The sequence below is a fragment of the Thunnus thynnus genome, chromosome 1 (genome assembly GCF_963924715.1).
Source record: "Thunnus thynnus chromosome 1, fThuThy2.1, whole genome shotgun sequence".
NCBI classification, from domain to species: Eukaryota; Metazoa; Chordata; class Actinopteri; order Scombriformes; family Scombridae; genus Thunnus; species Thunnus thynnus.
In genome coordinates, this window is record NC_089517.1 from 21,746,873 (window position 1) to 21,759,294 (window position 12,422).

Here is a 12,422-nt window from a genome sequence, read left to right on the forward strand (position 1 = left end):
ACTTTGACTTCACGTGGGAAAGCAAATGCTCATGTGGGGTGGTCAGGACTTGGATTTCCACCAGTCCTTATGCAACATTACATGTACATTGTGTCCTATGTAATTAAACCCCAAAATAGGCTGAAAATTCAAATGGCCATGCAATGCAATGAATACCAAATACACTATATATAAATACATAATACACCCTATGGAAAATGATCGTACTGTGATAAACAAGAATAAACTGACTGCTGAACCCAATGATCATGTATTATGGTCACGTGTATTGGCTCTGAAAGCAAAAAAACAAATTTATATCATCTTTCTTGGTCAGAATGAACGTGCTCTAGTCCCAACAGACTCTTTCAGTCCACACGGAATTCAAACCACAGTGTGAGAGGATACACAGCCACTGGGACTAAAGTCATGGCAAAAATGTCTCAGTCCCACATGTAAAATCTCACGCAGTTGTTTTGTAACTGAAATCTCGCGAGATGACAACGGGAGTTGTTGGCACGGGATCAAGACGCACAGTAGTTGATGGCTCTGCTGGAGATCAGAGCCTGCAGAAAGTGGCTGACATGATGGGGTTGTTCTCTGTGAGTGTCGGGCCCTTTCGGAACCGAGTGCGGACGGTCCGGACGTGGAGCCGAGACTTATCCGTAATTTCAGCTACTTTTCGCCACAGCGGTGCGGTTGCGGCGGTATGTTGACATGTTGTTGTTGTTCTTGTCTTTGTGTAAACTTTCTACGTTTTTTCAAAATGGATGAATGCAAACTTTGTGTTTTGCAACAGCTACTTGCATATGTGTTGTATAACTTAGTGTGGAGGTGCGTTTCGGACTGCGGTGAAAGGTTGGAGGTTGTCAGTTTTTGAGGGCTGTGGTGGGAAAGAACATAATGTTCCTCCGTGCACACCCCCAAAAACCTCTAAACAAACACACTGTAGCAGTGTTTATGTATCATTCCTCTTTTGTTTGTGCTCACACGAAATTGCTGTGTGATAATGTTTTTGTGTATAAGTCTATTTCCTCAGTCACGTAATATTTTGTTTGACGGGGGCGTGTGGAGGGGGCGCGTTTTGCCCATGCTAAATCTTCTTTAAAAAAAACAAAAAACAGTCAGTTATTCAGCCAGTTGAATTAGCTTTTTTTATGGGTAAAGCAAATATTTCACACATGCAAACCAGTTTTGCAGTTGCACAAATCAGCTCAGCACCTAAAAGTGGTGAAATTGATTGAATGGGAAGTTGAATTTCTTAATGACTGAAGTTTTTCATTGCCTCTCCTGCAAAATGAGGATCTTACAATCTTACAACATTTCTCTATTGAAGTCAGTAGCACAACCTGACCAAAGAAAGGTAAAGCTCAGACTGTTTTTTTTTTATTTATTTTTTTATTTTTTTTATTCTTATCAGATGAAGAGTGTCAACACAACTGAACATTGTGTTCCTCTCCATGTTTCCTAAATGGAGATGTTGAGATACAGTAAATTGCCTTGTTGGTGTTGTTGGTGTTACATGAGGTGATGAAGTGAATATTTTCCATGAGGCTCTAAACTGAACAATAAATGTCTTATTGCCAGCAATTCTATTTATATTTGTCATTAGGTTTTCTCAGTGTGAGTTAAATGAAGTTTTCTTTTATGTGTTTTAATTTATAGGTATTATTAAAAAGAAATTTGAAGTTTACTCTTATATTAAATTTACTGTTACTGTCATCTTTGATAATTAACTTTATTGCTTAACTGTAAAACAGCTAAAATGGCTTTACTGAGACATCTTCATGTCTAAACAAACAGTCTATGTCATGTGTGAATGTGAAAAAAAAGAATATCAGCCAAAAAATATCTGTTTTGTTGTATTTTTATTATTCTTAAGTATCAGTAATCGTCCGTCGAGCTCTAATAGCAAATCATTGAAACATTTTGCAGTTGTGTGGAAGAAGCACCTATTTTAGCCATATGCAATTAATAATTCTGTGTGATATGCACAGTTGACAGATACCTGAGTACACATCGTGTGAGCTTCGTAGCAACTGTTCAATGTCACAGTGTGGTAACAACTTAATTAAATTAGGTGACGCAGTCCAGTATAGCCTGGTCACAATGAGATTTCTGTAATCCTTTAAACAATGTTGTTTGTGGTTGTTTGGCAAACAAAACCTTATAGCAGAGTAGATTTCTCCTATTAACACGAAGCTAGCCTGCATAGCCGGGTCATAACAGCTGATATCAGTGTGGAAGATCATGTTTCATTTTCTGTCTACCATTTTACATCTGTTACAACATCTGTTACATGCTGTGTATATAGCATGTTGAATCAATGCCTCTGCTGTACATTTCTTTTCCACGGGCCTTTTTGTGGCCCTGCCTTCACTGCTAACATATTCATCATACACTATCTTTATTTCAGAAGACGCCACTGATCCAAAGGAAATGTGGAAGATTATATCAACACAGTTTCCCCCTTGCTCGGTTACTTAGCTCAAACAAACCGCCAAGAGGTAACGTACCTCCTAATGCTGTTATATTGCATAATGAAGCTAAGTGAATGCACAGAATGACCTAAATGCTTTTAGGTCAGTGTGAGATATTTGCAGTTAATTATTTTGTTTTTGGTGTTTGTTATTGATTTAGGTTTTGAAAAGTTTTTCCCAAAGAGTGAGGAGAATCCTGGTGTCAACAAATCCAATGAAAGTGAGTGAGGAGTGAATCCTAATGTGAAGCAGTATTTGTGTGTCTTGTGCAGTGTGTGATTAGCTCTCTGTTATTCTTAAGATGAAAATACCAAAGAGGAAGAATCTCTTGAGAGAGAGGGACGGGACGCAAATGAAGAAGGGGATGAAGGACAAAGAGGAGGAAAAAAGGAAGAATCACACTGGTGGACGCGTCTTCAGGTGTGGATCTTTGTCAGGTTTTGATCGATAACCGTCTTCTCTTCAGGTTGATGATTCATTTTATCAGTATGTGTTTAAACATAACATGGAAGATTTATACTAAAATGCGGGCATCTGAGATCTTAAAAAGTCAAATCCAACCCTGATTTTATACACATTTTACTCACTGATACAAGTTTTAAGTTGCATTTGCCATAATTTGACATCCTTGTCACATAAATGGCTAGTTAAGTGTGTGATATTCTTATAAAACTATTCTTATGGCTGCAAACATTAAATCTAGTTCACTCCTTTCCACTGTAAAATGCCCCACTCACTTCATATCTTGGGTATAATTCTTATCATTCTTAATTCAAGGGGTCCTTGTCAGAAATGTTTATGTTAAAAATTAATATTGGCCGATATATTGTTTATCAGATTTTCAAAAGTTTAAATCGATATTATCGATATATAATACGGCACCAATCGAGCTCTCCCATTAAATGAGTGCTTGTAGTTGTTTTGTGAGGCAGCATGGTGTAGCTACAGGGTGAGAATATTATTTTATTTTTCACTGGCATGCTGACAATGTCTCCTATAATCAATTAATTCGTCCATCTCTTCTCTCTTACAACATTTCCTTAACTAACAGGATGATTTTCCCTTGGATGAAAAAGCAATACGTTACCTTGCATTTGCTGCAGCAGGCATGGCCTCAGCTTTTCTGTACTTCTACTTCCGAGAGACGGGGGTCCAGATCTCCTGGAAGGACTTTGTGCATCACTACTTGAACAGAGGCTTGGTAAGAGGGAGAAAATTTTAGTTTTGGTTTCTTCCTGATGAGGATGTCTCTTATCTCCATGTTTGTGTTTGCAAACCTGTGAGCTAATAGGTATGTTGTGCTTTCTACGCAGGTGGATCACCTGGAAGTTGTCAACAAACAATACGTCAAAGTAATTCCTGTCCATGGAGTGAACACATCCGAAGTGGTTAGTAGCATGAAAATGTTATGTCCTTTTGTCGAGACAAGAGCAACTTGAATTGGCCAGTCTCTCTGTCAGTCCTTAAATGGTGGGTCCCATACGTTTTTAAAAATGTTCTCAATGTGATTGTGGGCTAAAAAACTTGACTTCTATGTCAGAGACCAGATTCTAATTGATTCTTATCTGTTGTCATGGCTTCCCCAAAAACCTGTAGTTCATGAAATGCCCACCTGTTGATGGGCACTGATCACCATAAAAATAGATTAATACCAATGCATGGAAACTGACTCAATAAACTGAATTGTCTCTTCCTGTCTCTCACATAGTCATAATAGCTCATAGTATACCATTTATATTAAAGTATATAAGCATACAGTATACTGTATGTTAAATGTTTTCTGTTGTCTATGTATTTCAGAGCTATTTGTGGTTCAACATAGGCAGTGTTGACTCATTTGAGCATAACCTGGAGTTAGCTCAGCAGGATATGGGTTTTGACTCCACACACAAAGTCCCTGTTTACTACAGCAGTGAAAGTGATGGGTGAGAAATTTGGTCTCCTAAATATTTATGTGACTTTTAAGCATTTCGGATGTGCTCGTGCCAACCTAATTGAGCTGCTTTCTCTTTATCTGTAGGACATTACTATTTAGCATTCTCCCAGCCTTACTTCTGGTTGGCTTCTTAGTTTTTGCCACACGGCACGGACCGATGGCACAATCTCGTGGAAACAGGGGGCGAGGAAACCCCTTCAGTATGAGTAAATCCAAAGCCAAGATCATAAAGGACAACATCAGTGTTCGATTCACGGATGTTGCAGGCTGTGAGGAAGCCAAACTGGAGATTTTGGAGTTTGTCAACTTCCTGAAGAACCCTCGGCAGTACAAGGATCTGGGAGCTAAGATCCCTAAGGTATGATATTGGTCCATAACTGATAGTTGTATTGGAGAGTATAAGAGTATGGGCTAAAAGATACATTTTAAAGTGAGAACTGTCTGCAAGTCATTCACATTGATCATCAAGTATTATTCCTCAGGGTGCAGTGCTATCCGGTCCACCAGGAACAGGGAAGACCTTGCTAGCTAAGGCCACTGCAGGAGAGGCTAACGTCCCCTTCATCACTGTCAGCGGCTCAGAGTTCCAGGAAATGTTTGTTGGCGTGGGCCCAGCAAGGGTCAGTACTGGGCCGAAAGCTAGACTCTGCCAAGGAGTCATCTGAGGTTTTGCTTCCACTTGGCCGCATCATCTGTAAACTCAATATTTCCTTTCATTGCTATGTCAAAGATACAATTATATATGACAGTCTTTGCTTTGCTCTTTATCATTGAATAATTGCACTGTGGGAAACTTGTGTTGTAATGAATTCTGATTAGTAAATCAGTTCCAATTTATCAATCACTGCAGGACTTAACAAATGTCTCTTTGCTCTGTCCTATATTAGATAAGGGATATGTTTGCCATGGCTCGAAAAAATGCCCCTTGCATCCTTTTCATTGACGAGATTGACGCAGTGGGCAGGAAGAGAGGCAGAGGGAACTTCGGTGACCAGAGCGAGCAAGAAAACACGCTCAACCAGTTACTTGTGGAAATGGATGGTAAGCAGTTAAAGTACCTTTCTCAGTGTTTGGAAGTTTCTTCCATCGTCTGTGCAATATTTCATGACATCTTTGTATGATATATGTTTTTTTCATTACAGGGTTCAATAGTAGCACCAATGTGGTTGTTTTGGCTGGCACCAATAGAGTTGATATCCTGGATCCAGCTCTGATGAGGCCTGGACGCTTTGATCGACACATATATATAGGTAAATTATCGTACATGTCTAATGTCTCAGTTCCATTTTAGCTGCATCCTCTCTAGTTGTATAATTTCATGCACTCACCTAAATTTCTTATGAGAACTGGTTTCAATTAATGATATTCATTTTTTTACACATAGTCTAAACTCTCTCTCTGCATTGTGATTTCTCCCTGTTCAGTTTGTGTAGTTCGTTTTCAACAGTTCTTGTAAATCTGTCATTTCCAAATTACTTGAGAGAAAGTATCATTCCTTTTCACAATCAGCTGAACAGCTTGATTATTTCCTTTGTTGCTTTCCTTGACCAACTGATCTCCTAGCCTTATTGACCCTACATTTGCTTATATCTGACCATTTATTGCAGTCGAAAAGTAATCTGCAGGTTTTTGATTTGCACATCTTGTCCATAAAATGACTTTTAAGAAATAATGCTGTGTGCCCTGATGTGGTTTTTAGTCCTTGGAAAGTCTTTTAGACAAAAACTTGTAGTTTTATTCTTCTTTCCTCTTGTTCTGTTACTAGTAAGGTATTTAATAATTTTCTGTGCATGCAGGAATGTTTTACCACACCATCTCAGTAATCTACTGCTACACACTGGGCACTATGCAACAAATGCAAGTCATTGGTACTAATGCAAACCAAGATTTCGCTTCTAGTTGTCTCCTTCAAATGAGGTACCAAGCGTGACCTTACTGACGTTCATGGTATGCATTCATGGTTTCCATAAAAAATTAGTGTCAAGCCTATTAGATTTGCCAGAGCTCTTTTTTTGCGCCTGTTCACTTGTTATGTCATTGAAAGTGCATGCTGCATTCTGTGTGCTTTTATCTTTGAGGTTAAAATGGTTGATCTTTTTCTGCCTGCTAAGATGTAATTTACTCTACGCCAACAGTGTTGGACAATGGTGGGCAGGGCATTTTTCTCTCTGACAAAGAAAACTGGGTCAAAATGAGAGAGCTGGCTTTCTATAAAAGAAGGATTAGAAAATTGGAGGCCAACGTGAGGGAAGGGACACACCACTCCTCTCTGTGTTATTGAGTTGCTCTGTTCCCTTTCCCTTTAGTCTTTCTGTTGCTACATTTAAACAGTGTTGGTCAGATGAAGTTTAAAAAAAGGTCAAGTTACTAATTGACATCTGACTAACTTGTTACATCATTATGTCACACAAAACAAAAATAAGTGTGGGCTAAGCCTACTTGAATAATGCTATTAGGACCCAAGTTTAGCCATTGATTCAAGACTCAGATCTAATGGTCCTTTAAACCATTAGTAGTAAGTGCCCTTTAAATACTCCTTCACAACTTCTCTCCAATCCTTGTGTCACTCTCAGCTGTTAGTTTAAGAATAGACTTATAAGCTCCAGTATATTCACATTTTAGAGAGGCTGTCTTCAAGATGAGTGCCATTGACCTCATGACTTTGCTTGAATAAAGGAAAATAGTTCTCCCTTAGTAAGAGCTATTTGCCGCTGCAGCTGTACAGGGAGCTTCACAGCAATACATTGCTGTCATAGTATTTTCTGAGTCCTTCAATGTTGAACTTAGCTGCTCAGCTTGATGCACAGCTCAACAGAATTAGTTTCACCTTGCGGTTGTTTGCAGCTGACATCCTTTTCGACCTCTTTTATGCTGCTATAGTTTGACTTGAAGTTGTCCAAACTGCATAGACAAGCTTGGTGTCTAAAGCTGTGTGTTGGTTGTTAAACATTTGTCAGTGATATATTGAGAATGAGCTGTATGGGTTATTCTGTGTCAAATCAGACAGGATCCAGGAAAGTGGTTGGAGTACCGTCTCAGATTTTGTTCAGAGTTTGTCTATAAAATGTTTGGGTCTCAAAACTAAGGCCTGTAAAATATTTTTGTTCAATTCCAATGTTTTTTGTTTTTTTTTTTTTTTGGCTCTTGATATTTTTTAAGTTTTACACCCTCAAAAAGCCTTATCTGGGAAGCCATGTTTGGGCATTAATATCTTGAAAAGTATTATTCCTAGCCTCGCCAAACTTTGTAAGATGGAAGACAGACACGTTCTGAGTAACCATTAAAAGACCATTTGAAGAAAAAATAATGTTTGATACCATATGGGTACAAAAAATGGGTTTATAATATCCTCATATAATATCTATCACTCTTGTTTAGGAATTTTGCACTTTCTTCCAAATCTAGTGCCTTATAAAAATAAACTGGCATGCAGTACAGGCGTTTTTATGGTTTTGGCAAACAGAACACGTGTTTGTCTTCCATCTTCCGAAGTTTGGTGAGGCTAGGAACAACACTTATCAAGATATTAATGCCCAAACATGGCTTCCTAGATAAGGCATTTTTGAGGCTATAAAAATGAAATATCAAGGGCTTAAAAATAAGAAAACATAGGATTTGAACAGAAATATTTTCCAGGCCTTGGTTTTGGGACCCATTCATGATATAGACAAGGTTGGAACAAAATCTTACCTTATCTGATTCGACACAGAATGACCCGTATGACATGTGCACCTATAATACAGGAAAAGAGCAAATTAGTTGTGAGGACCAGTTGAAGGGGATTCTGTAATGTCTGTAAATGTTACATAGTTATGGGATGCAAAATCTAAGGCAGAGTCAACACACCCATGTATTCAAAACACTTTGACAAAGTTTGATGCATTATCTCTTACAGTTGTGTTCCCATGCTGAATAGTCAAAGAGAAGAATTGTGCTGCCTCTGCATCAGTGACATAAACATGTGCTGATGTGACCTCTGCAATGACATTTTTATCTCATTTTGTTCAGGGTTTTATCATTGTTTTGCCCCCCAAAAAAAGAGGGTGTTCTGAAAAGCATGTGATTTATAAAATTCATGATGTGTTTGTTTTCTTTTTCTCCAGGCCCACCAGATATAAAAGGCAGGGCATCCATCTTTAAGGTGCATTTGAGACCTTTGAAGTTGGACTCCAGTATAGAAGTAGAGGCTTTAGCCAGGAAGCTAGCTGCACTAACTCCAGGTTTTACTGGTAAGAACAGGAAATGTGTCCACATGTGCACACAGCTCAGTCTCTCGATTAAGAGTCAAACCTTTTGTCTTTTGTATCTGTAATTTTTTTTGTCACATCACAGTGTAAACGGGTTACGGTGTCTTTTGTGTCTCAGGGGCTGATATTGCTAACGTGTGTAACGAGGCTGCTCTAATAGCAGCACGTCACATGAACCAGCATGTTGATACCAAGCACTTTGAACAGGCAGTCGAGAGAGTCATTGGAGGTAAGTTAACAACCACATTTATGCACTTATGCATCTTTTATATTTAACTTGTATTTTGAGATATTTTTTCAGGTTGTTAATGTAGTAACATATATCTTAATTTATCTAAGTGAGACGTCACTGCATGGAAAGATCCTGCAGTGCTTTCAATGTGAATTTATACATTACTCAAATTTCGAATTATACATTTCCTTGCTCATGTTCTGCTACACAACATTACTGCTTGCACAAAAAACATGCAGTTCAGTTTAATAAAACATTAACTTTGCTCTCAGGTCTTGAAAAAAAAACACAGGTACTGCAGCTTCCAGAGAGGACTACTGTGGCGTATCATGAGGCCGGACATGCTGTGGCCGGCTGGTTCCTAGAACATGCAGACCCCCTACTTAAGGTAAACAGACTGTTGCACCACTACTTCTTTTTCTGAATTATTGTGCATCCTTTGCATGATATTACTTCTTTTTGTCCTCTACAGTCAAACAAACTTTGACCAAATGATCACATTGTCAACTCTCCTCACCCAGGTGTCCATCGTTCCCAGAGGAAAAGGTTTAGGTTATGCTCAGTATCTTCCTAAGGAACAGTACCTGTTCACCCGGGAGCAGCTGTTTGACAGAATGTGCATGATGCTGGGGGGTCGAGTGGCTGAGCAGGTTTTTTTTAGTCGAGTCACCACCGGGGCACAGGATGACCTCAGGAAAGTCACACAGTCTGCCTATGCACAGGTAATCTCCACATTTTACAACAAGCATGTCCACAGCTTGACAAGAATGTAAACTATGGTACGTGATCCTGCATACAAAGAGGTTTAGTTTAATCAATATATCTGAAAGCTCTTATTTCCCTTCATATTTTAGGTTGTACAGTTTGGAATGAGCGAGGCGGTGGGTCAGGTGTCTTTTGACCTCCCTCAGCAGGGTAACTTCATAACTGAGAAGCCCTTCAGTGAACCTACAGCCCAGCTTATAGACCAGGAGGTCCGCTTACTTATAGATGCTGCCTTCCAGCGGACACTTCAGCTTGTCACCGATAAAAAAGGACTGGTGGAAAAGGTGAGAAGTCTTTTCACTGTGTAGACTGATATGAAAGATTGGAAAGGATAGAGAGAGATAAAGATAAAGTGTCTTCTTCTAAAGCAGCTCAGTGAACAGTACAATGCAGCAACTGATAGCTTTGTGGTTTGCTTAAATTAGCATTTTCAAAAACAGTTTGGAAGAATTGTGAGTAAGATGGCCAACTTTAACTATATCAAGTTAAATAGCTAGTTGTGATATACTATCATTATTATTATCATTATTACTACTATAAGTATTAAATACTGCTACTACTGCTGATCCACTGCCTGTTGTGTGTGTAGTGTAGATGAAAATCTATTTCTATCACCTTTATTGATGGTGGAATTAACCTTAACTGATATTGTTTAAGCTGTTTGTTGCTTACTATTATTGAACATCTGTTGCAGGTGGCAAAACGTCTTCTAGAAAGAGAGATTCTAGACAAAGCCGACATGGTGGAACTGTTGGGACCTCGTCCCTTTCAAGAGAAGTCATCATATGAGGAGTTTGTAGAAGGGCTTGGGGAACTTGAGGAGGACACCTCCCTCCCTGAAGGGCTGAAGCACTGGAACAGAAACAAAGGGGATGAAAAACACCTGCAGAGTGGGCAAAACAAATCAGCTGTTTACTTGTAGTTGGACATGCAGGCTCAGGGCAAATATTCCACTGGATTCGGGTGAATATTAGTGAATATAAGTGCAACAACATCTCCTCTAGACTGCAACCTGTCAGGACTCTGAAAAAAAACCTGTTTCATCTCACTGACAACTGCAAAGGGAGGGAAGCTGATGTGATGCACAGGTCTTTAATGACCTAGATTATGCAATGTGCAATTATTTTGTAGTTTTTATATTCCAGCAGGAATTCCAAAAATACATATCATTTTAATGTTACGACGGTTTAAAGTCAATAAGCTAAGGCATTTGTGAAAAAGCCCATTTGTAGCTTACCTTCCACTGGAGGTACCTTCTACACATTTCCTCCCACACTCGGATGCACTGGCACTGACAAACATACCACAAAATAATTTGTAGTTAGGTCAGGAAAGTTATTGCGCTACAGTTAAAACAGAATTCAAACGGGATTTTGGGTGTCAGAATGAGTTGACATGGTGGTGGGTACATTAACATATCTGACATATCTGTGCTGGAATTAAATTTTACTCTGAGGCTCATTACTCTTAACTAACCTTACTCCGTTTCAGCATAACGGGTGTTTATTTCTTACTGATAAATAATGGTAATGATTCCCATGAATCTGTACGAGGGTGGGTAGAGTATTGTCTCATCCACCACTTCAATATATTGGCAGATTTTTTTCATTCATTTATCAGTCAAAGCAGCTGTTAGGACTCAGTATTTGCAGGTTTTACTTTTTGCACTTCAGACAGATGTTACAAATGTTATTGGATCACAAGTACTGTAGGTTGTTTTCTCCTCTTCAGTGGTGTCCTCAGGGAGTCAGCTCTAATGTAGACCTCGATGACTCTTGGTTGACGGTCACTTTAGCACCGGGAACAGCTGAGCTGAGTAAGATGCTGCAATTTTTTTTCTCTAAAACAGATGTTTAACTCTTCAGCGCTCGCACTACCTCACAGTCTCCGTATTTGTAGCGGCCTCTAAAAATAACATTATACTCTGGATAATTCATTGGTCACAATAGTCATACTACAGTGAGGTTATGCTTCTCATGTCTTGTTAATGTTTAGTCAGTGTGATTAAAATAAGATAGTAAGTCTAGATAGTAATCTAAAGTGAGGACAAATTGGTTTTTCCATGGATGGATTTGGGGGGGTTTTCTCCCTCTCAATACCCATTTACCCTCCTCCAGCATCTATTAACATGACAACAAATTGCTGACAACAAATTGCTGTTATTAATAATTATTTCAGTCATTTGTGGCTTATTTTAGAAGACACAAGTTATAATTGTCATACAGTCTATTTGAGAACAACTCCTTGCACACTGTTATCATGACGTTAAGTGTCTTAATAATAAAGCCAGTTGCTTCTGCACAGAGTAAACAGCTTTACAGGTTTACTCTATAAAAAAATACCTGAATTCCTGGCTTGCATTATGAGCAGTGTGTGCCCTTTTTAACATTTTCATCAGATTTTCCACCAGGATACCAACCAGCATGACACAGTCATCCAAATTTCAGAAAAACAAATAAATAATGAGCAGACTGATGCTATGTCAGTGTGGATGAAAGCTGTTTTTGCTTAATGAATATTTCTTTGTACATGTCAGTGAGGATTATTGATTTCACATTGTGATATGAAGACAAAAGAAACATCTAAAATGTGAGGCTGTTGTGGCTCACACACACATATTAAACAGATTTTATATCCCACTTGTCTGTCATTTTATTTCCTGTATTTTCATTTTGGTGGGTCAGCTCAGCTTCTCTTAAGGGATAATATCATTTCTGTGAATGTCAGAATTCTCTACTGTCAATCTCTGTCTTAGTTATTGAAAAGAAGAAACGTCAGGGTAT

At 38.7% G+C, this 12,422-nt stretch overlaps 1 protein-coding gene across 1 annotated transcript; it reads left to right on the plus strand.

Annotated features, from left to right (window-relative positions):
* The first annotated feature begins 461 nt into the window (after positions 1-461).
* Positions 462-12,278, plus strand: LOC137183661 (mitochondrial inner membrane m-AAA protease component AFG3L1-like). The gene is made up of 17 exons (XM_067590858.1): positions 462-686; positions 2,396-2,486; positions 2,620-2,679; positions 2,761-2,879; positions 3,511-3,660; positions 3,773-3,847; positions 4,260-4,384; positions 4,480-4,753; positions 4,878-5,015; positions 5,283-5,436; positions 5,538-5,645; positions 8,499-8,624; positions 8,761-8,871; positions 9,147-9,262; positions 9,396-9,596; positions 9,729-9,923; positions 10,334-12,278. The coding sequence occupies exons 1-17, from the start codon at positions 477-479 to the stop codon at positions 10,559-10,561; spliced, it is 2,481 nt and encodes an 826-aa protein (XP_067446959.1). The 5' UTR covers positions 462-476; the 3' UTR covers positions 10,562-12,278.
* Positions 12,279-12,422: the final 144 nt, after the last annotated feature.